We start from the raw sequence: 21,420 nt of genomic DNA on the forward strand, positions 1-21,420 counted from the left end.
CAGCTCCTGGCTGACTGACGGCTCTGGCAGCTCCTGGCTGACTGACGCCTCTGGCAGCTCCTGGCTGACTGACGGCTCTGGCAGCTCCTGGCTGACTGACGGCTCTGGCAGCTCCTGGCTGACTGACGGCTCTGGCAGCTCCTGGCTGACTGACGGCTCAGGACAGTCTGGCAGCTCTGGCAGCTCAGGACAGACGGGAGACTCTGACAGCACTGGACAGGCGGGAGCACCTGTAGGGAGAGGACGGAGAGACAGCCTGGTGCGTGGGGCTGCCACCGGAGGGCTGGTACATGGAGGTGGCACCGGATAGACCGGACCATGAAGGCACACAGGAGGTCTCGATCACCGAGCCTGCCCAACTTTACCTGGTTGAATGCTCCCCGTAGCCAGGCCTGTGCGGCGAGGTGGAATAACCTGCACTGGGCTGTGCAGGTGAACCGGGGACAACATGCGTAAGGCTGGTGCCATGTACACCGGCCCGAGGAGACGCACAGGAGACCAGAGACCGGCTTCATTGCACCTGGCTCAATGCCCACTCTAGCCCGGCTGATACGAGGAGCTGGGATGTACCGCACCGGGCTAGGCACACGCACCGGGGACACTGTGCGCCTCACGGCATAACACGGTGCCTGCCCGGTCCCTCTCTCTCTCCGGTAAGCAATGGAAGTTGACGCAGGTCTCCTACCTGCCTTCGCCACACTCCCAGTGTGCCCCCTCCCAAGACATTTTTGGGGCTGCCTCTCGGGCTTCCAGCCGCGCTGCCGTGCTGCCTCCTCATACCACCGCCTCTCAGCTTTCGCTGCCTCCAGCTCAGCCTTGGGGCGGCGATATTCTCCAGCTTGTGCCCAGGGTCCCTTGCCGTCCAGAATCTCCTCCCATGTCCAGGAGTCCTGCGATCGCTGCTTCTGCTGCTGCTGCCCGTAACCACGCTGCTTGGTCCTTTTGTGGTGGGTGTTTCTGTAAGGGATCTCGTCCTCCTTTTCTGAGGAGGAGTAGTGAGAAGGATCGGACGACAAATTTGCAGCGTGGTAAGTGTCCATAATGTTTATTTTAATACATAAACTGAACACTACGAAATGCAAAACAATAAACATGAAATGAACGAAAAAGTCCCATGTGGTACGAACACTAACACGGAAGGCTACCTAAGTATGATTCTCAATCAGAGACAACTAACGCCATCGCCCTCTGATTGAGGACCATACTAGGCCGAACACAGAAACCAACATAGAAAAACAAACAGACTGCCCACACCAACTCACGCCCTGACCATACTAAACAAAGACAAAACAAAGGAACTAAGGTCAGAACGTGACACTCTGTCAGGAGGAATGGGCCAAAAGTCACCCACTTATTATGGGAGGCATGTGGAAGGCTACCTGAAAAATTGGACCCAAGTTAAACTATTTAAAGGCAATGCTACCAAATACTAATTGAGTGTATTTAAAGTCTGACCCACTGGCAATGTAATGAAAGAAATAAAAGCTGAAATAAATCATTCTCTCTATTATTATTCTCCTCAACTTTACATTCTGAGGAGGGATGTGTGTTCCATTAACATGTTGGTATGACGAGCATAGCTATTGCAATTATGGGGCCTTGTTCGTTCCACTGAGTGCAACAACACTGCTTGTACTGTCATACGTATCTGAACCCAGGACGTAGAGAAAATGAGGTGACTGTGTGGTTAGGGAAGTAAGGTATAGATGTAGGAGGTAGCTATAGGTTTACAGTAAGTGGGGTGGATGTATATCAAGCTGGAAACCATACAGAGCATGTCACACATTGCTCAGCTGGAGAGTGGTTGCAAGCCAAACCATGACAAAAGTCCCTCAATTGAGAGTGTTGGTTGGGGGAGTGTTCAGCTGAGAAAGTGTAGCCCACATTACCCTTTGGCCTATGAGCTACATGGTTCTGAGTGGTACAGTGGATTTTAAAATGTTTATATCACACATAGCCTATTTCTTTTAACTCCTCATTCAGTTTCAAGAGGCGTCCCCCATCCTCCTCTCAGTGTCTAATCAAAACAGAAGCCAATTAGAGCAAGGAAGTGCTTGCGCCCAAATCCCCTGCGCTCTCTCTCGCTCCCTGTTTTTATTTTCTGTTCTGTGATACCCCTGGGCTTCGATTTATTCAATAATGAATAGGAAAACATACCCCCTTGTTATGCTGGCATCACAGTGGGAGAGATTATTTATTATTACTTTTTTTATGGGGGAGTAGATCAGCATTATTATTGCAGATAGATTCAAATCAGATCAAATGTATTTATAAAGCCCTTCTTACATCAACTGATATCTCAAAGTGCAAAGATTGTGGCTTCTATCAATGTCGTTGTCTGCACCATTTCCAATCCCCCATATATATATATATTTTTTAAATATATATTAATTTAAATATATACTGTATTTTATTATTAAATATATTTTCCTTCTTTATTATTTTCCCCTAACCCTACCAACCCTCCGCTAATTGAAGTAAACTAATGGACAACAATACATAGGCTTCCATTTCCATTTTATACATACTATACTGAACAAAAATATAAACGCAGCAGTCCCATGCTTTAGCTGAAATAAAAGATCCCAGAAATGTTCCATATGCACAAGAGCTTATTTCTCTCAAATGTTGTTTACATCCCCGTTCGTGAGCATTTCTCCTTTGCCAAAATAATCCATTCACCTGACAGGTGTGAAATATCAAGAAGCTGATTAAACAGCAGGATCATTACACAGGTGTACCTTGTGCTGGAGACAATAAAAGACCACTCTAAAATGTGCAGTTTTGTCACACAACACAATGCCACAGATGTCTCAAGTTTTGAGGGAGCGTGCAATTGGCATGCTGACTGCAGGAATGTTGATCTGTTGCCAGATCATTTAATGTTCATTTCTCTACCATAAGCCTCCATCATTTTAGAGAATTAGGCAGTACGTCCAACTGGCCTCACAACCACAGACCACGTGTAACCACGCCAGCCCACGACCTCCACATTTGCCTTTTTCACCTGCGGGATCGTCTGAGACCAGCCTCCCAAACAGTTGATGAAACTGAGGAGTATTTATGTCTGTAATAAAGCCCTTTTTGTAGGGAAAACTCATTCTGATTCCCCAATGGGTGGTCCTTTCTCCCAAATGGGTGGCTGCATCCTTGCCCAGTCATGTGAAATCCATAGATTAGGGCCTAATGAATTTATTTAAATTGACTGATTTCCTTATATGAACTGTAACTCAGTAAAATCATTGAAATTGTTGCATGTTGCATTTATATTTTTGTTCAGTATATAAAATTTTTACAGACACAGTATATTTTACATTAGTAATCTTTAAAAAAAAAATGTTTAGCTTCCCTCAACCCCTCCCATCTATCTCTGAAAAGAATCCCGTTTTGATTTCTAATTCCCATATCTTTTTCAATTGTGCTGTGATGTTTCACAAAAGTTCTGAATCTTTCTATTCTCATAGTTTCTACGTATTGTAAATTGAAGATAAACATTTTTGCAAAGATTATTATTATATTATTGATCGATTGACTATGGCTTTTCAAGTCAACCAGCAGTGCTATTTGCAGAGTTAGCTCCAGGTAAATGTTACAATTCTTCAGCCATTCCTGAAGCTGCGAGTGGGAGAGTGTAACTACTACTTTGGGATCTGAAAATATGGACATCGTCATTTTCTGTTCGTTTGGTTTGTATTGTGTGTTTTGATTATATCACGTGGGAAAAAGATAACTCAAGATAGTTCTCAGTCTCCAATTAAGGGTCAACTTTGGACTCAGCATGTTGTTTATCTTTCTAGTAACATATCCCACTAACTCACTGTTGAAGACCATCGGTAGGCTTGTGTGAGCAGCAGCATATAGAACTCTGAGTCTCTAAGCTCACAGACTATCTGATGTAGATGGTGCAGGCTCAGAGAAGCCTCAGTAACTCCAGCCCTCACTTCCCCTAACCTGCTATAATTACTGCTATTCAGATGAACTGGCAGTGCCAGTGTTTCCTCTTCATCACATTCAGCACCATGTACTGCAGGCTAATGATAGAGGTCAGCCATGTTTGGGTTACAGCTTGTTGTATGGGCACTCGGGCAGACAGACAGGAGCTCTAGTCTAATGACTGCACTCTCTTTTCCCCTCTCTCTCTCTTGTTTCCTTTCTTTCCTCTCTCTTTGTTGTTCTTCACTCTCTATCTCAACACGGGGGCCCCTCAGGGGTGCAAGACAAAGGAGCTGATCGTGGACTACAGGAAGCGGAGAGCTGAGCACGCCCCCATCCACATCGACAGGCCTGTAGTGGAGTGGGTCGAGAGCTTCAAGTTCCTCAGTGTCCACATCACTAAGGAATTAGCATGGTCCAAACACACCAACACAGTAGTGAAGAGGGCACGACAACACCTTTTCCCCCTCAAGAGGCTGAAAATATTTGTCATGGGCTCTCAGATCCTCAAAAATGTCTACAGCTGCACCATTAGCATCTTGACTGGCTGCATCACCGCTTGGTATGGCAACTGCTTGGTATCTGACTGTAAGCCGTTACAGAGGGTAGTGCGTACGGTCCAGTACATCACAGGGGCCAATCTCCTTGCCATCCAGGACATCCATACCAGGCGTTGTCAGAGGAAGGCCCCAAAAATTATCAAAGACTCCAGCTACCAAAATCATAGACTGTTCTCTCTGCTACCCCACTGCAAGCGGCACCGATGAACGAAGTCTGGAACCAACAGGACCCTGAACAGCTTTCACCCAAAGCCATAACACTGCTAAATAGTTGGTTAAATATACTGAACAAAATTATAAACGCAACATGCAAAGTGTTGGTCCCATGTTTCATGAGCTGAAATAAAAGATCCCAAAATTTTCCATACGCACAAAATATTTTTTTATCTCTAATTTTGTGCACACATTTGTTTACATCCCTGTTGGTGAGCATTTCTCCTTTGCCAAGACAATCCATCCATCTGACAGTGGTGGCATATCAATAAACTGATTTAACAGCATGAACATTGCACAGGTGCTCCTTGTGCATGGGTCATTAAAAAGGCCACTCTAAAATGTGCAGTTTTGTCACACAACACAGTGCCACAGATGTCTCAAATTTTGAGGGAGCGTGCAATTGGCAGTACACCCAACTGGCCTCACAACCGCAGACCATGTGTATGTCGTGTGGGCAAGCGGTTTGCTGATGTCAACGTTGTGAACAGAATGCCCCATGATGGTAGAACTCTGAGTCTACGAACCGCCCTTGCTGTCTCTGCCTGGCCGGTTCCCCTCTTTCAACTGGGATTCTCTGCCTCTAACCCTATTACAGGGGCTGAGTCACTGGCTTACTGGGACTCTCTCATACCGTCACAGGGAGGGGTGCGTCACCTGAGTGGGTTGAGTCACTGATGTGATCATCCTGTCTGGGTTGGCGCCCCCCCCTTGGGTTGTGCCGTGGCGGAGATCTTTGTGGGCTATACTCAGCCTTGTCTCAGGATGGTAAGTTGGTGGTTGAAGATATCCCTCTAGTGGTGTGGGGGCTGTGCTTTGACAAAGTGGGTGGGGTTATATCCTTCCTGTTTGGCCCTGTCCAGGGGTGTCCTCGGATGGGGCCACAGTGTCTCCCTCCTGTCTCAGCCTCCAGTATTTATGCTGCAGTAGTTTATGTGTTGGGGGACTAGGGTCAGTTTGTTATATCTGGAGTACTTCTCCTGTCCTATTCGGTGTCCTGTGTGAATTTAAGTGTGCTCTCTCTAATTCTCTCTTTCTCTCTTTCTTTCTCTCTCTCGGAGGACCTAAGACCTAGGACCATGCCTCAGGACTACCTGACATGATGACTCCTTGCTGTCCCCAGTCCACCTGGCCGTGCTGCTGCTCCAGTTTCAACTGTTCTGCCTTATTATTATTGGACCATGCTGGTCATTTATGAACATTTGAACATCTTGGCCATGTTCTGTTATAATCTCCACCCGGCACAGCCAGAAGAGGACTGGCCACCCCACATAGCCTGGTTCCTCTCTAGGTTTCTTCCTAGGTTTTGGCCTTTCTAGGGAGTTTTTCCTAGCCACCGTGCTTCTACACCTGCATTGCTTGCTGTTTGGGGTTTTAGGCTGGGTTTCTGTACAGCACTTTGAGATATCAGCTGATGTACGAAGGGCTATATAAATACATTTTATTTTATTTGGTGTTGTGGTTATGGTATGAGCAGGCATAAGCTTCGGACTATGAACACAATTGCATTTTATTGAAGGGAATTTTCCTGTTGTCGTGCTATTCATCTGGCGCTTTCACCTCATATTTCAGCATAAGCCCTATATCGCAAGGATCTGTACACAATTCCTGGAAGCTGAAAATGTCCCAGTTCTTCCATGGCCTGCATACTCACCCGACATGTCACCCATTGAGCATGTTTGGGATGCTCTGGATCAACGTGTACGGCAGCGTGTTCCCGTTCCAAAAGCCAGCAACTTCCCACAGCCATTGAAGAGGAGTGGGACAACATTCCACAGGCCATAATCAACAGCCTGATCAACTCTATGTGAAGGAGATGTGTCACGCTGCATGAGGCAAATGGTGGTCACACCAGGTAATGCCTGGTTTTCTGATCCAAACCCGTAACTTTAAACATTTTTTTTAAAGTGTCTGTGACCAACAGATGCAAATCTTTATTCCCAGTCATTTGAAATCCATTAAGGCCTAATTCATTTAAATTGACTGATTTCCTTGTATGAACTCGGTCAAATCTTTGAAATTGTTGCATGTTGTGTTTATATTTTTGTTCTGTGTAGTTAATGAAATGGCTACCCGGACTATCTGCATTGACCCTTTTTTGAGTCATCACATACGCTGCTGCTTCTGTTTATCATGCCGCCTAGTCCCTACCTGTATGTACATATCAACCTCAATTACTCAAGTTACTCATTGTATATTTTTTCATTGTGTTATTATTTTTAAAATTATTTTTCTATTTTTCTCTGCATTGTCGGCAAGGGCCCGTAAGTAAGCGTTTCACAGTTAGTTTACACCTGTTGTTTTACAAATCATGTGACATATAACATTAGATATACTCTCTCTCTCTCTCTCTCCAATTCAATTCAATTTAAGGGGCTTTATTTGCAAGGGAAACATGTGTTTACATTGACAAAGCAAGTGAAATAGATAATAAACAGAAGTTAAATGAACAATAAATGTACAGTAAACATTACACTCACAAAAGTTCCAAAATTACAACAGTGTTGTAATGATGTGCAAATAGTTAAAGTACAAAAGGGAATATAAATAAACATAAATATAGGTTGCATTTACAATGGTGTTTGTTCTTCACTGGTTGCCCTTTTCTTGTGGCAACAGGCCACATTTTTTGCTGCTGTGATTGCACACTGTGGTATTTCACCCAATAGATATGGGATTTGATCAAAATTGGATTTGTTTTCAAATTGTTTGTGGATCTGTGTAATCTGAGGGAAATATGTGTCTCTAATATGGTCATACATTTGGCAGGAGGTTAGGAAGTGCAGTTCAGTGTCCATCTCATTTTGTGGGTAGTGTGCACATAACCTTTATTCTCTTGAGAGCTAGATCTTCACTCTGCGGCCTTTCTCAATAGCAAGGCTATGCTAACTGAGTCTATACATAGTCAAAGATTTCCTTAATTTTGGGTCAGTCACAGTGGTCAGGTATTATACCACTGTACTCTCTGTTTAGGGCCAAATAGCATTCTAGTTTGCACTGTTTTTTTGTAATTTCTTTCCAATGTGTCAAGTATTTTTTTCCCCTCTCGTGATTTGGTTGGGTCTAATTGTGTTGCTGTCCTGGGTCTCTGCGGGTTATGTTTGTGTTTGTGAACAGAGCCCCAGTGTCACGCCCTGACCTTAGAGATCTCTGTTTATTCTCTATATTTTGGTTAGGTCAGGGTGTGACTAGGGTGGGTACTCGTTTTTGTATATCTATGTTTTATTTTTCTTTGTTGGCCTAGTATGGTTCCCAATCAGAGACAGCTGTCTATCGTTGTCTCTGATTGGGGATCATACTTAGGCATCCCTTTTTCCCACCTTCAGTTGTGGGATCTTGTCTTTTTTTGATTGCATGTATTTTTGCACGACAAAGCTTTTCGTTCGTTGAATTGTTTATTGTATTTTTTTGCTGGTTCACATTTTAATAAAATATGAAGAACTCAAATCACTCTGCGCCTTGGTCTACCCTTAACAACGAATGTTACACCCAGGATAAGCTCGGTTAGGGGGCTCTTCTCCAGGTTAATTTCTCTGTAGGTGATAGCTATGTTATGAAAGGTTTGAGAATCGCTTCCTTTGAGGTGGGTGTAGAATTTGTGTTGTGGAGAAATGACCAGGCAGGAGACGGGAGTACAGTTTGTTTCGCTTAGTCAAAACCTCTCGTGCTATACAGCCCCAGCCCAATAGTGCCCATGTGCATTTTCTTTTAAGTGTAGTAACATAACACTTCCTTTACACATTACTGCTTAGTAACATTATAGTAACTAATAATATAAACCATTACTTTTGTCTTATTGAGATTTACTGTCAGGGCTCAGGTCTGACAGAATCTGTGCAGAAGATGTAGGTGCTGCTGTAGGCCCTACTTGGTAGGGGACAGAAGCACCAGATCATCAGCAAACAGAAGACATTTGACTTCAGATTCTAGTAGGGTGAAGCCGGGTGCTGCAGACTGTTCTAGTGCCCTTGCCAATTTGTTGAAATATATGTTGAAGAGGGTGGTGCTTAAGCTGCATCCCTGTCTCAACCCCCGGCCCTGTGGAAAGAAATGTGTTTTTTGCTCATTTTTACCGCAAACTTGTTGTTTGTGTACACGGATTTTATGTCGTATGTTTTTCCCCCAACACCACTTTCCATGAATTTGTGTAGCAGAAATTGAGACACAAGCTTTTTTGAAATAAAAAAACATGTCTTTGTTTGTCTTTGTTTTGGTTTGTTTGTTTGTCAATTAGGGTGTGCAGGGTAAATATGTGGTCTGTCGTACGGTAATTTGGTAAAAAGACAATTTGACATTTGCTCAGTAGTTTGTTTTTGCTGAGGAAATGTATGAGTCTGCTGTTAATGATAATGCAGAGGATTTTCCCAAGGTTGCTGTTGATGCATATCCCCCGGTAGTTATTGTGGTCAAATTTGTCTTGGGGTGATCAGTCCTTGGTTCCAAATATTGGGGAAGATGCCAGAGCGGAGGATGATGTTAATGAGTTTAAGTATAGCCAATTGGAATTTGTGGTCTGTATATTTTATAATTTATACCTTCAACCCCACAGGTCTTTTTGGGTTGGAGGGTTTGTATTTTGTCCTGTAGTTCATTCAATGTAATTGGAGAATACAGTAGGTTCTGGTAGTCCTTAAAAAAATGATTTTAAGATTTGTATTTGATCATGTATATGCTTTTGCTGTTTTTTCTTTGTTATAGAGCCAAAAAGATAGGAGAAGTGGTTTATCCATACATCTCTGTTTTGGATAGATAACTCTTCATGTTTTTGTTTGTTTAGAGTTTTCAAATTTTCCAGAAATGGTTATATTGTATGGATTCTTCAATTACATTGAGCTGATTTCTGGTGTGCTGGTCCTTCTTTTTCCGTAATGTATTTCAGTATTGTTTCAGTGATTCACCATAGTGAAGGCGTAGGCTCAGGTGTTTCAGGATCTCTATATTTTTGGTTGGATAGGTTTCTCAATTTCTTTCTTAGGTTTTTGCATTCTTCATCAATCCATTTGTCAAGGTTGCAAATTTTCTTAGGTTGTCTGCTTGAATTTTTTTGATTTGATAGGGAAGCTGAGATGTCAAATATACGGTTTAGGTTTTCTACTGCCAAGTTTACACCTTCCTTATTACAGTAAACCCCTTTTTATCAGGAAATTGTCTAGACGGGATTACATTTCTTGTTGCCTAATAGTTTTTTGGTAGATTTCCATACTACTTTACTTCCATCTACAGCATTTCTTAATATTATTTTGTTTCTTTGGCTTTGATGCCTCATGATTGAGCATAGCTCTGTTCGTGTAGAGTGTGACTTTGCTGTGATCTGATAGGGGGGGTCAGTGGACTCACTGTGAACGCTCTAAGAGACTCTGGGTTGAGGTCAGTGATAAAGTAGTCTACAGTACTACTGCCAAGAGATGGGCTATAGGTGTACCTCCCAAAGGAGTCCCCTCGAAGCCTACCATCGACTATGTACATACCCAGCATCCGACAGAGCGGTAAGAGTTGTGACCTGTTTTTGTTGGTCATAGTTGTCTCTATGGGGGCATATGGGGGAGGGAATGCTGTCACCTCCAGGTAGGTGTTTGTCCCCCTATGTGCTGAGGGTGTCCAGTTATTGTCCAGTTCTGGTATTTAGGTCGCCACAGACTAGTACATGTCCCCGAGCCTGGAAATTGTTGATCTCCCCCTTTAGGATGGAGAAGCTGTCATCGTTAAAGTATGGGGATTTTATTGGGGGGACATAGGTAGCACACAATACATTTTTTCTCTGTTGAGATAATATCCTTATTAATTTCGAGACAGATGTAAAATGTTCCTGTTTTGACTAATTCAACAGAGTGGGTTAAGTCTGCTCTTTACCAAATTAGCATACCCCCTGCGTCTCTTCCCTGTTTCACACCTGGTAGTTTGGTGGATGGGACTACCAGCTCTCTGTAACCTAGAGGGCAACCAGTGGGTCCGTCTCCTTTATACCATGTTTCTTGTAGGATGACAATGTCTGTATTTCCAATTTCTTTGATGAAGTCTCGGTTCCTGATCTTTAGGCCAAAGGAAGATGACCTCAGACCTTGTATATTCCAGAATGTGATAGTAAAAGCTTTGTGTTCCATAGTGTCTAGTGTTGTTTTTGTGTGGTTTAGGGCCGGACCATCAAAGTAGGTGTGAGCAGAGCATGTTGAGCATCTGATACATATCTCTTAGGTTGCACGATGTGGCTTGGGCGGGTGTAATAGTTGGGGTTAGGCCTGTTGCTCTTCTCATGGCTTGGGCATATGTCCTGCTGTCATGTTGAAGTCCTTGCCACAGGGACGGGGGGCCTAGGTCTGAAATGGGGGGGGGCCTATATAGGCTGTGGCCAGCATTGCTTGAGGTGGTCTTAGCTGTTTGGGGTGTGGCTGGTGATGCTGTGGTCTGGGTGTAGGTCCTCTTGGTGTGGGTTCTCTCGATGCAGGTCCTTCGGGAGGGGTCTTGCAGGTCTGGGAGTGCGTCTCGCTGGTCTGGGCGGGGTGTACGTTGCTCTGTTGCTCCTGTGTGAGGTGCTGGGGCTACGGTTGAGGGTGACGTCCTTCAGGGTCCTAGCAAAAGTGGAGATTGCTGCCTTGTAGAGGTGGACCTGGTTGTAAAGGCAGGGTGGAGTGGTGGGTATACATTTAGGTTTTGAGACACAGTCTCGCGAAATGCTTGCATTCATGGTGGCAGGGTGAAAGTATTTTCGTGGTAGCAGGGTGGCGATAACCACTTGTGCGTTGGAGAAAGTGGAAGAAGCTTTTTCAAATCTGACTCCCTCTCTCTTCTCTCTCTCTCTCTGTCATGTTCAGATTTCACTGATCCTAAACTAATCAGTCCACCCTTTCTCTCTCACACAGGGACAAGATGCCGTTCCACCATGTGACGGCAGGACTGCTGTACAAGGGGAACTACCTGAGTCACTCTCTGTCTGAGGACAACGACAGTGACCAGCTGGCCAGCATCTCTGTGGAGGAGCTAGATGGTGAGTCTCCTCATGGCTTGGGCTGGTACTACTGGGGCTAGGTTGGTTTGGGCTAGGTTTGGTTGGGTTGGGCTTGGTTGTTTCTGGTGAGAGGGGATAGAGATTAGGACTGGGACTGTGGATTTGGCTGGTGAGGGTCATAGAGAGAGATTGAGTTTAGGCCGGGGTTTGTGTGTTTGAATTGGGCAGGATAAATAGTAGGCTATATATGGGATAAGTAGTAAGACACTATTCTGAGCCATGAATCACAGAGGTTGGACCAGTCAAAACATTTATTTACAAACACCGCTTGCCCCTGTTGCTGGAGCCAACAAAGCATTGGCTTTCTAAACTATGACTATGAATTTTCTTATCACTTATCACACACAAGTAGAATTTGATTAATGGGCTCTTGCTCTCTCTTGGCATTAATTAGAGGAAGTAGCTGAGTCTGTGTTTATGAATGCTTTTATCTTGTGTGTGTGTGTGTGTGTACGTTGTTCTGAAACTAATCACCCCACTGGCCAGCCCAGCGGTGGAACCCAGCCCAGGCCTGATCAATATTATTCTATCCTCTGCTGGAAACCACATCATCACAGTGCTCATAGTGGAGGGGGGGATTAACTACACTAGCTGCTCTCATACCATAAATACTGTATTAATAAAATTATGCCACATTAAAGGAAAATTCCACCCTAAAAATATATTTTGGTATTTGTTTCAATTGTCCATTGTTGAAATAGTCCCAAAATGTTTTGCTTGTCAGCAATCCTGTTGTCAAGATATGTAACTTTCAAAATACAGAAATCATCATCTTATGATGCATTTCTGATGCATTTTTTATTTGGTATTTTGTTACATTACAGCCGTATTCTAAAATTGATCAAATAAATATTTTTTCAGCTATCTACAAACAATACCTCATAATGATAAAGCGAAAACAGGTTTTTAGAAATTTGGGCAAATGTATTAAAAATTAAAAATAAAAATATATTTTTTACATAAGTATTCAGACCCTTTTCTATGAGACTTGAAATTGATCTTGTGTTGTGTGCCTTTGTAGTCCACCTTTGGTAAATTCAATTGATTGGACATGATCAGGCACACAACTGTCTACATAAGGTCCCACAGTTGACAGTGCATGTCAGAGCAAAAACCAAGCCATGAGTTTGAAGGAATTGTCCGTAGAGCTCCGAGATAGGATTATGTCGAGGCACAGATCTGGGGAAATGTACCAAAACATTCCTGGAGCATTGAATGTCCCCAATAACACAGTGGCCTCCATCATTCTTATATGGAAGAAGTTTGGAACCGCCAAGTCTCTTCCTAGAGCTGGCCGCCCGGCCAAACTGAGAAATCAGGGGAGAAGGGCCTTGATCAGGGAGGTGATCAAGAACCCGATGGTCACTCTGACAGAGCTCCCAGAGTTCCTCTGTGGAGATGGGAGAACCTTCCAGAAGGACAACCATCTCTGCAGCACTCCACCCAATCAGGCCTTTATGATAGAGTGGCCAGAAGAGGGGCGGGGCGTATGCCTTATGGTTAACGAGATGTGGTGTGGTCACAACAACATACAGGAACTCAAGTCCTTCTGTTCACCTGATTTAGAATTCCTCACAATCAAATGTCGACAGCATTATCTACCAAGGGAATTCTCTTCGACTATAATCACAGCCGTATATATTCCCCCCCAAGCAGACACATCGATGGCTCTGAACAAACTTTATTTGACTCTATGTAAACTGGAAACCACATATCCTGAGGCTGCATTCATTGTAGCTGGGGATTTTAACGAGGCTAATCTGAAAACAAGACTCCCTAAATTGTATCAGGATATATATTGTGCAATCAGGGCTGGTAAAACCTTAGATCATTGCTATTGTAACTTCCGCGACGCATATAAGGCCCTCCCCCGCCCTCCTTTCGGAAAAGCTGACCACGACTCCATTTTGTTGCTCCCTGCCTACAGACAGAAGCTAAAACAAGAAGCTCCCGCGCTCAGGTCTGTTCAACGCTGGTCCGACCAATCTGATTCCACGCTCCAAGACTGCTTCCATCACGTGGATTGGGATATGTTCCGCACTGCGTCCAACAACAACATTGACGAATACGCTGATTCGGTGAGAGAGTTCATTAGAAAGGGCATTGAAGATGTCATTGCCATAGCAACGATTAAAACATTCCCAAACCAGAAACCGTGGATTGATGGCAGCATTCGCGTGAAACTGAAAGTGCGAACCACTGCTTTTAACCAGGGCAAGGTGACCGGAAACATGACCGAATACAAACAGTGTAGCTATTCCCTCCGCAAGGCAATCAAACAAGCTAAGCGTCAGTATAGAGACAAAGTAGAGTCACAATTCAATGGCTCAGACACAAGAGGTATGTGGCAGGGTCTACAGTCAATCACGGATTACAAAAAAAAACAGCCCCGTCACGGACCAGGATGTCTTGCTCCCAGACAGACTAAATAACTTTTTTGCCTGCTTTGAGGACAATATAGTGCCACTGACACGGCCCGCAACCAAAACATGTGTACTCTCCTTCACTGCAGCCGACGTGAGTAAAACATTTAAACGTGTTAACCCTCGCTGCAGGCCCAGACGGCATCCCCAGCCGCGCCCTCAGAGCATGTGCAGACCAGCTGGCTGGTGTGTTTACGGACATATTCAATCAATCCTTATCCCAGTCTGCTGTTCCCACATGCTTCAAGAGCGCCACCATTGTTCCTGTTCCCAAGAAAGTTAAGGTAACTGAGCTAAACGACTACCGCCCCGTAGCACTCACTTCCGTCATCATGAAGTGCTTTGAGAGACTAGTCAAGGACCATATCACCTCCAACCTACCTGACACACTAGACCCACTCCAATTTGCTTACCGCCCAAATAGATCCACAGACGATGAAATCTCAACCACACTGCACACTGCCCTAACCCATCTGGACAAGAGGAATACCTATGTGAGAATGCTGTTCATCGACTACAGCTCAGCATTTAACACCATAGTACGCTCCAAACTCGTCATCAAGCTCGAGACCCTGGGTCTCGACCCCGCCCTGTGCAACTGGGTACTGGACTTCCTGACGGGCCGCCCCTAGGTGGTGAGGGTAGGTAACAACATCTCCACCCCGCTGATCCTCAACACTGGGGCCCCACAAGGGTGCGTTCTGAGCCCTCTCCTGTACTCCCTGTTCACCCACGACTGCGTGGCCATGCACGCCTTCAACTCAATCATCAAGTTTGCGGACGACACTACAGTGGTAGGCTTGATTACCAACAATGACGAGATGGCCATCAGGGAGGAGGTGAGGGCCCTTGGAGTGTGGTGTCAGGAAAATAACCTCACACTCAACGTCAACAAAACTAAGGAGATGATTGTGGACTTCAGGAAACAGCAGAGGGAGCATCCCCCTATCCACATCAATGGGACGGTAGTGGAGAGGGTAGTAAGTTTTAAGTTCCTCAGCGTACACATCACAGACAAACTGAATTGGTCCACCCACACAGACAGCATCGTAAAGAAGGCGCAGCAGCGCCTCTTCAACCTCAGGAGGCTGAAGAAATTCGGCTTGTCACCAAAAGCACTCACAAACTTCTACAGATGCACAATCGAGAGCATCCTGTCGGGCTGTATCACCGCCTGGTACGGCAACTGCTCCGCCCACAACCGTAAGGCTCTCTAGAGGTGAGGTCTGCACAACGCATCACCGGGGGCAGATTACCTGCCCTCCAGGACACCTACACCACAGGAAGGCCATAAAGATAATCAAGGACAACAACCACCCGAGCCACTGCCTGTTCATCCCGCTATCATCCAGAAGGCGAGGTCAGTACAGGTGCATCAAAGCAGGGGGTCCGAGAGACTGAAAAACAGCTTCTATCTCAAGGCCATCAGACTGTTAAACAGCCACCACTAACATTGAGTGGCTGCTGCCAACACACTGACTCCAGCCACTTTAATAATGGGAATTGATGGAAATTGATGTAAAATATATCACTAGCCACTTTAAACAATGCTACTTAATATAATGTTTACACACCCTACATTATTCATCTCATATGTATATGTATATACTGTACCCTATATCATCTACTGCATCTTTACGTAATACATGTATCACTAGCCACTTTAAACTGTGCCACTTTGTTTACATACCCTACATTACTCATCCCATATGTATATACTGTACTCAATACCATCTACTGCATCTTGCCTATGCCGTTCTGTACCATCACTCATTCATATCTTTATGTACATATTCTTTATCCCTTTACACTTGTGTGTATAAGGTAGTAGTTTTGGAATTGTTAGGTGAGATTACTCGTTGGTTATTACTGCATTGTCGGAAGTAGAAGCACAAGCATTTCGCTACACTCGCATTAACATCTGCTAACCATGTGTATGTGACAAATAAATTTGTTTCGATTTGATTTGAGAAGGAAGCCACTCCTTAGTAAGAGACACATTTTTTATTTTTTATTTTGTTACGTTACAGCCTTATTCTAAAATTGAGATTGCTTGGAGTTTGGCACCTAAAGGCACCTTAACACTCTCAGACCATGAGAAACAAGATTCTCTGGTCTGATGAAGCCAAGATTGAACTCTTTGGCCTGAATACCAAGTGTCATGTCTAGAGAAAACCTGGCACCATCACGCTGTGGAGATGTTTTTCAGCTGCAAGGAATGGGAGACTATTCAGGATAGAGGGAAAGAGGAGCGGGGCAAAGCAGAGAGAGATCCATGATGAAAACCTGCTCCAGAGCACTCTGGACCTCAGACTGTCGCGAAGGTTCACCTTCCAACAGGACAATGACCCTAAGCACACAGCCAAGACAACGCAGGAGTGGCTTCGGGACAAGTCTCTGAATGTCCTTGAGTGGCCCAGCCAGAGACCAGACTTGAACCTGATCGAATATCTCTGGAGAGACCTGAAAATAGATGTGCAGTGATGCTCCACGTCCAACCTGACAGAGCTTGAGGGGATCTGCAGAGAAGAATGGGAGAAACTCCCCAAATACAGGTGTGTTACGCTTGTAGCATCATACCTAAGAATACTCAAGGCTGTAATCGCTGCCAAAGGTGCTTCAGCAAAGTACTGAGTAAAGGGTCTGAATACTTATGTAAATAAGGTATTTTCGTTTTTTATTTTCAGAACATTTGCAAATATTTCTAAAAACCTGTTTTTGCTTTGCCATTATGGGGTATTTTGTGTAGATTAATGAGGGAAAAAACTATCTAATCCATTTTAGAATATTTATTTTAAAAAATGTTAACCTTTATTTAACTAGGCAAGTCAGTTAAGAACAAATTCTTATTTACAATGATGGCCTACCCCGGCCAAACCCGGACGACGCTAGGCCAATACAGCCTGGATTTGAACCAGAGATTGTAGTGACGCCTCTTGCACTGAGATGCAGTGCCTTGGACTGCTGCGACAATCGGGGAGTGTAACGTAACAAACTTTCCAAATGCACTGTAACACACTACACTAGAGTAATGATTAGCAATCATCTCCTTGGCTTATTAATTTATCCATAGTACTATACACAGGCAGCTACCATTTCAACCATGTTCACCATTTCTACCATGGGGATATTTACTGAGGAAATTTGGTGTTGCTACCTGTAAGTGTCTTTATCTATGGCCATTAAAGTGAAACAATGTTACTGTACTGCGTTGAACTAGCTGACTCACTGCATACAGCACGTTGTCATCAGTCAGCTTTAGTACAGGTACACATTGTTAACCTCTCAGCCTGTTGGATGGGATGTAGTTTCCTTTTGTGTCTTATTCTACTTGCATGTTTTGGACTGTTTGATTTGTGTGTGGTTGGTATGTGTGTGTGTGCAGTGCTCTGAGCGCTGCAGCATGTAGAATAGATGTTGGTGTGGGTAGAGAGCTTTGTGTACCAGGTAGTCTTGCCTCCGAGGCCGATCTGTGCTGCTACTGCTTCTGCTGCTGTGTCTGAAAGGTCAGGCAAGATGTGGATATGATATTGTAATTTATAGACACATACAGCACTGACAGCACTAACTTCATATCACAAAGCACATAACACACATTTGATACACTGAGAAAGTAGGGATAAGTAGTGTTCAGTAGGGAGACACTATTTTCTAACTAGGAGCTACTACTTGAAGTTGTCCAATTAAAACAAATATTGAAGTTTTACGTTGTAAAAAGTTTTACTATGGTGTGCCCTACTGAACATGAGTGCTGATGCACTTGGCCTAGATTGCGATGCAGGGTGCTGTTAAAGTGACTCTAAATTCAAGTCTTTTTTACTCTGATTCTTTTCTCCATCTGACATTTTCCTTGGGTATTCCTGTTCCATTGGTATTACTTTGTCATACAGGATGTTAAATTATTCTCCCCTGTAAAGCTTTGGTTTTCAGAGCATCAGAGCACGTGATTGATATGCGAGCAGTTGTGCATGAAATAGAGAAAAAGCTGTATGACTATACGACCCGTGGTCTGAATGTTGTTGGTGTTCAGATGGGCCCGAGCCCTCACACAGGAACCTACTCTACAAAGGCCTGAGTCACTCACTGTTCTGTTCTGCTGTGATCCTCCTGATGGGTTTATTCATGAGGCGCTAATTTCAATGTACCAAAATAAATCCATACACCTTTGATGTGCTTGTGTTTTTCTCTGTTTTGTTGTGCTGTGTGTGTGTGTTCTCTTACACAAACACATTGCTAAAACGAGTGTCTCTGGTTAGAACAAGCTTTTGTACTCTGCTATGAATGATAATGGCTGAGTGTGTTTGCTCGGGCCAGATGTTTTGGGAAGCAGGGAAGGACAAAATACTTTTCAGAGGCTAGTACAACAAATAACCTGAACCCTCGGTAACATCGAAGTGCTTTTATGATCCCAAATATCATTTCAGATTTTACGAGGTGATTTAAATACAGAGAAAAAACATGACATTTACACACCATTGTCTTCCTTGCAGCTCAGAGCTCCAAATCACTCCTACTAATCCTGACTGGCTATGAATAAATGACAGCTTCTCAGCACATGATTGACAGGTGATTGACCAAGGATAGGCTAAAGATTGGCAGCATGGGCAGGCCTCCTCTAGCATGAAACTTTACTTCACGCTCAGGTTATCTTTAGACTACAATAAGTATCAGGTAACCTGTTGTTTGCTCCTTCTTATGGTTTCTTTGAAGAACTCTACCACTACGATGTTTTGTTTATTGACATGGTCTTTTCAAGACTGGACCCGTAAGATTAATTTTCCACCATAATTTGCAAATAAATTCATTAAAAATCCTACAATGTGATTTTCATGATTTTTTTTCCTCATTTTGTCTGTCATAGTTGAACCTATGATGAAAATTACAGGCCTCTCTCATCTTTTTAAGTGGGAGAACTTGCACAATTGGTGGCTGACTAAATACTTTTTTGCCCCACTGTATGTATTCCAGTAGTACCCAGCCTCAAACTATTCAGTTTTCAGCTGTGTGCTGAAGCATACCATGCAATCATAGTGTTCTTTAGAGATCTGACATTCCATCTCTATTACATGCTTTAAGATGGTCACTATTGTTCCTGTACCCAAGAAGCCAAAGGTAACTGAACTAAATGACTATCGCCCCGTGGCATTCACTTCTGTCATCATGAAGGGCTTTGAGAGACTGGTCAAGGATCATATCACCTCCACCTTACCTGTCACACTAGACCCACTTCAATTTGCGTACCGCCCCAATAGTTCCACAGACAATGCATTCGCCATCACACTGCCCTATCTGGACAAGAGGAATACCTATGTAAGAATGTTGTTCATTGATTACAGCTCAGCATTCAACACCATAGTACCCTCCAAGCTCATCATTAAGCTTGAGGCCCTGGGTCTCAACCCCGCCCTGTGCAATTGGGTCCTGGACTTCCTGACGGGTTGCCCCCAGGTGGTGAAGGTAGGAAACAACATCCCCACTTCGCTGAACATCAACACTGGGGCCCCACAAAGGTGAGTGCTCAGCCCCCTCCTGTACTCCCTGTGAGTGAGGGCTCGGTTTTATTGTTTTGAAAAGTTTGTTGTTTGAAAGTGTGTTGGAAAGTTCTTGGTAGCTATCCAACTTCTTAGTTTGGACCCCGTGATGCAGTTGGCATCAGTTGCTGGGAGTGCTAGTCTCTGTTCAGTGATCTTGCTGACCAAGGACGGGTCTGTGGAGGTATTTGCTAGCTGCTAGCTAGCTGCATATCAAGCTTGCTGGGTTTTCTTGAACACAGCCTGCGACGCGGTTAGCCATTGTGGCTGTGACCGCGGATTGTCCCGGTTTTGTGGCTGTCTAGATCCCTGCTGTTTGTTGTTTTCAATCATCCCTGTGACCTGCCCTATCTGGAATTGCGAGTAGTAACAGCGAAACCTTACGTTGCTAGCTACCATGACAACGACCAAAGCCGGCAGGAGTACCGTTGAGGACAGTGGTGTGTCTCTATCACATGTGAACAATCTTTTAAATAAACTTAGAGTCCTACAAGCAGTTGTTACATCAACAAGAAAATAGCTTCAAGTGTTTTGTCCGTATACTTGTGGATTCTACTAATAAAAGAATGGACGACCTGACCAGAGAGGTCCAGGACCTGAAGAACAGTTTTCAGTTCTCATAGGGTCAAGTCGATGAGTTGAAACAGGAACGGCAAGATGACAGCAATCTGTAAGTCATTGAGAGAGGACATCAGTTCAGTGTGTGAATCCATGATAACAATGACGGATAAATCTCGAGGGACAATCAAGGCAGAACAACATGGTTGTGGACGGAATTGCAGAATCTCCACATGAGACCTGGACGGAGTCTGAGGACAAGGTGAGGGAAATGATCTCTGAAATATTGAAGATGGACCACAAGAAGATTTAGGTGGAGCACGCCCACAGGACTAGAAAACCCACCACCAGCCCAGGTGATAGGCTCAATGCTGATAGTGGTCAAGTTCCTGAGGTTCAAGGACAAGATAGCTGTTCTGGAAAAAGCCAAGAACTTGTGAGGAACGTACATCTTCCTCAGCAAGGACTATCCTGAAGCTGTTCGCCAGTGAGGAAAGAACTGATCCCAGCCATGAAAGCTGCCAGAGCGCGTGAGGATATCGCTTACATCCGCTATGACAGGCTCATTGTCCACCCTCCCTCCCAGAAGCCTTGAAGGGATGAGAGAGAGCCAAGCCTATAGGTTCGTGGCTTCAACCCCGCAGCACACACACACCAATTAATCTATGGACTGCTGAATGTATATTTTTTTCTCTTGCTTTGTTTGCTCTTTTCAGTATTATGTATATCTCTGATAAGCTACCCAGGAAAGGGCTGAAAATAGCCCATATTAATATATGTAGCCTTAGAAATAAGGTTAATGAAATCAATAACTTGCTAACATCAGAACATTCATATATTAGCCATTTCTAATATATAATTAATTTGATGATACAGTAGTAGCAATACAAGGATGTAACATCTATAGAAGAGACAGAAATGCTTATGGGGGAGATGTTGCTATATATATTCAGAGCCATATCCCTGTAATGCTTAGAGAAGATCTTATGTCAAGTGTTATTGAAGTGTTGTGGTTGGTCAGTGTCTAAATAATATGTGTGAAATACTTGATAGTGTATGTGATGTAAACAAAGAGGTAAACTTTTCTGGGGACCTGAATATTGACTGGTTTTTATCAAGCTGTCCACTCAAGAGGAAGCTTCTTACTGTAACCAGTGCCTGTAATCTGGTTCAGGTTATTAATCAACCTACCAGGGTGT

The 21,420-nt window shown here is 44.0% G+C and overlaps 1 protein-coding gene across 1 annotated transcript in view; it reads left to right on the forward strand.

Moving 5' to 3' along the window:
* caln1 (calneuron 1) overlaps positions 1 to 21,420 on the forward strand; it is a 104,263-nt gene that overhangs the window by 9,125 nt on the left and 73,718 nt on the right. Inside the window, exon 2 of the mRNA XM_024442829.2 lies at positions 11,564 to 11,688. Within this exon, the coding sequence (XP_024298597.1) occupies positions 11,571 to 11,688 (118 nt within the window). The 5' untranslated portion in view covers positions 11,564 to 11,570. The remainder of the gene's footprint in view (positions 1 to 11,563; positions 11,689 to 21,420) is intronic.

Source organism: Oncorhynchus tshawytscha, linkage group LG13, assembly GCF_018296145.1.
Source record: "Oncorhynchus tshawytscha isolate Ot180627B linkage group LG13, Otsh_v2.0, whole genome shotgun sequence".
NCBI classification, from domain to species: Eukaryota; Metazoa; Chordata; class Actinopteri; order Salmoniformes; family Salmonidae; genus Oncorhynchus; species Oncorhynchus tshawytscha.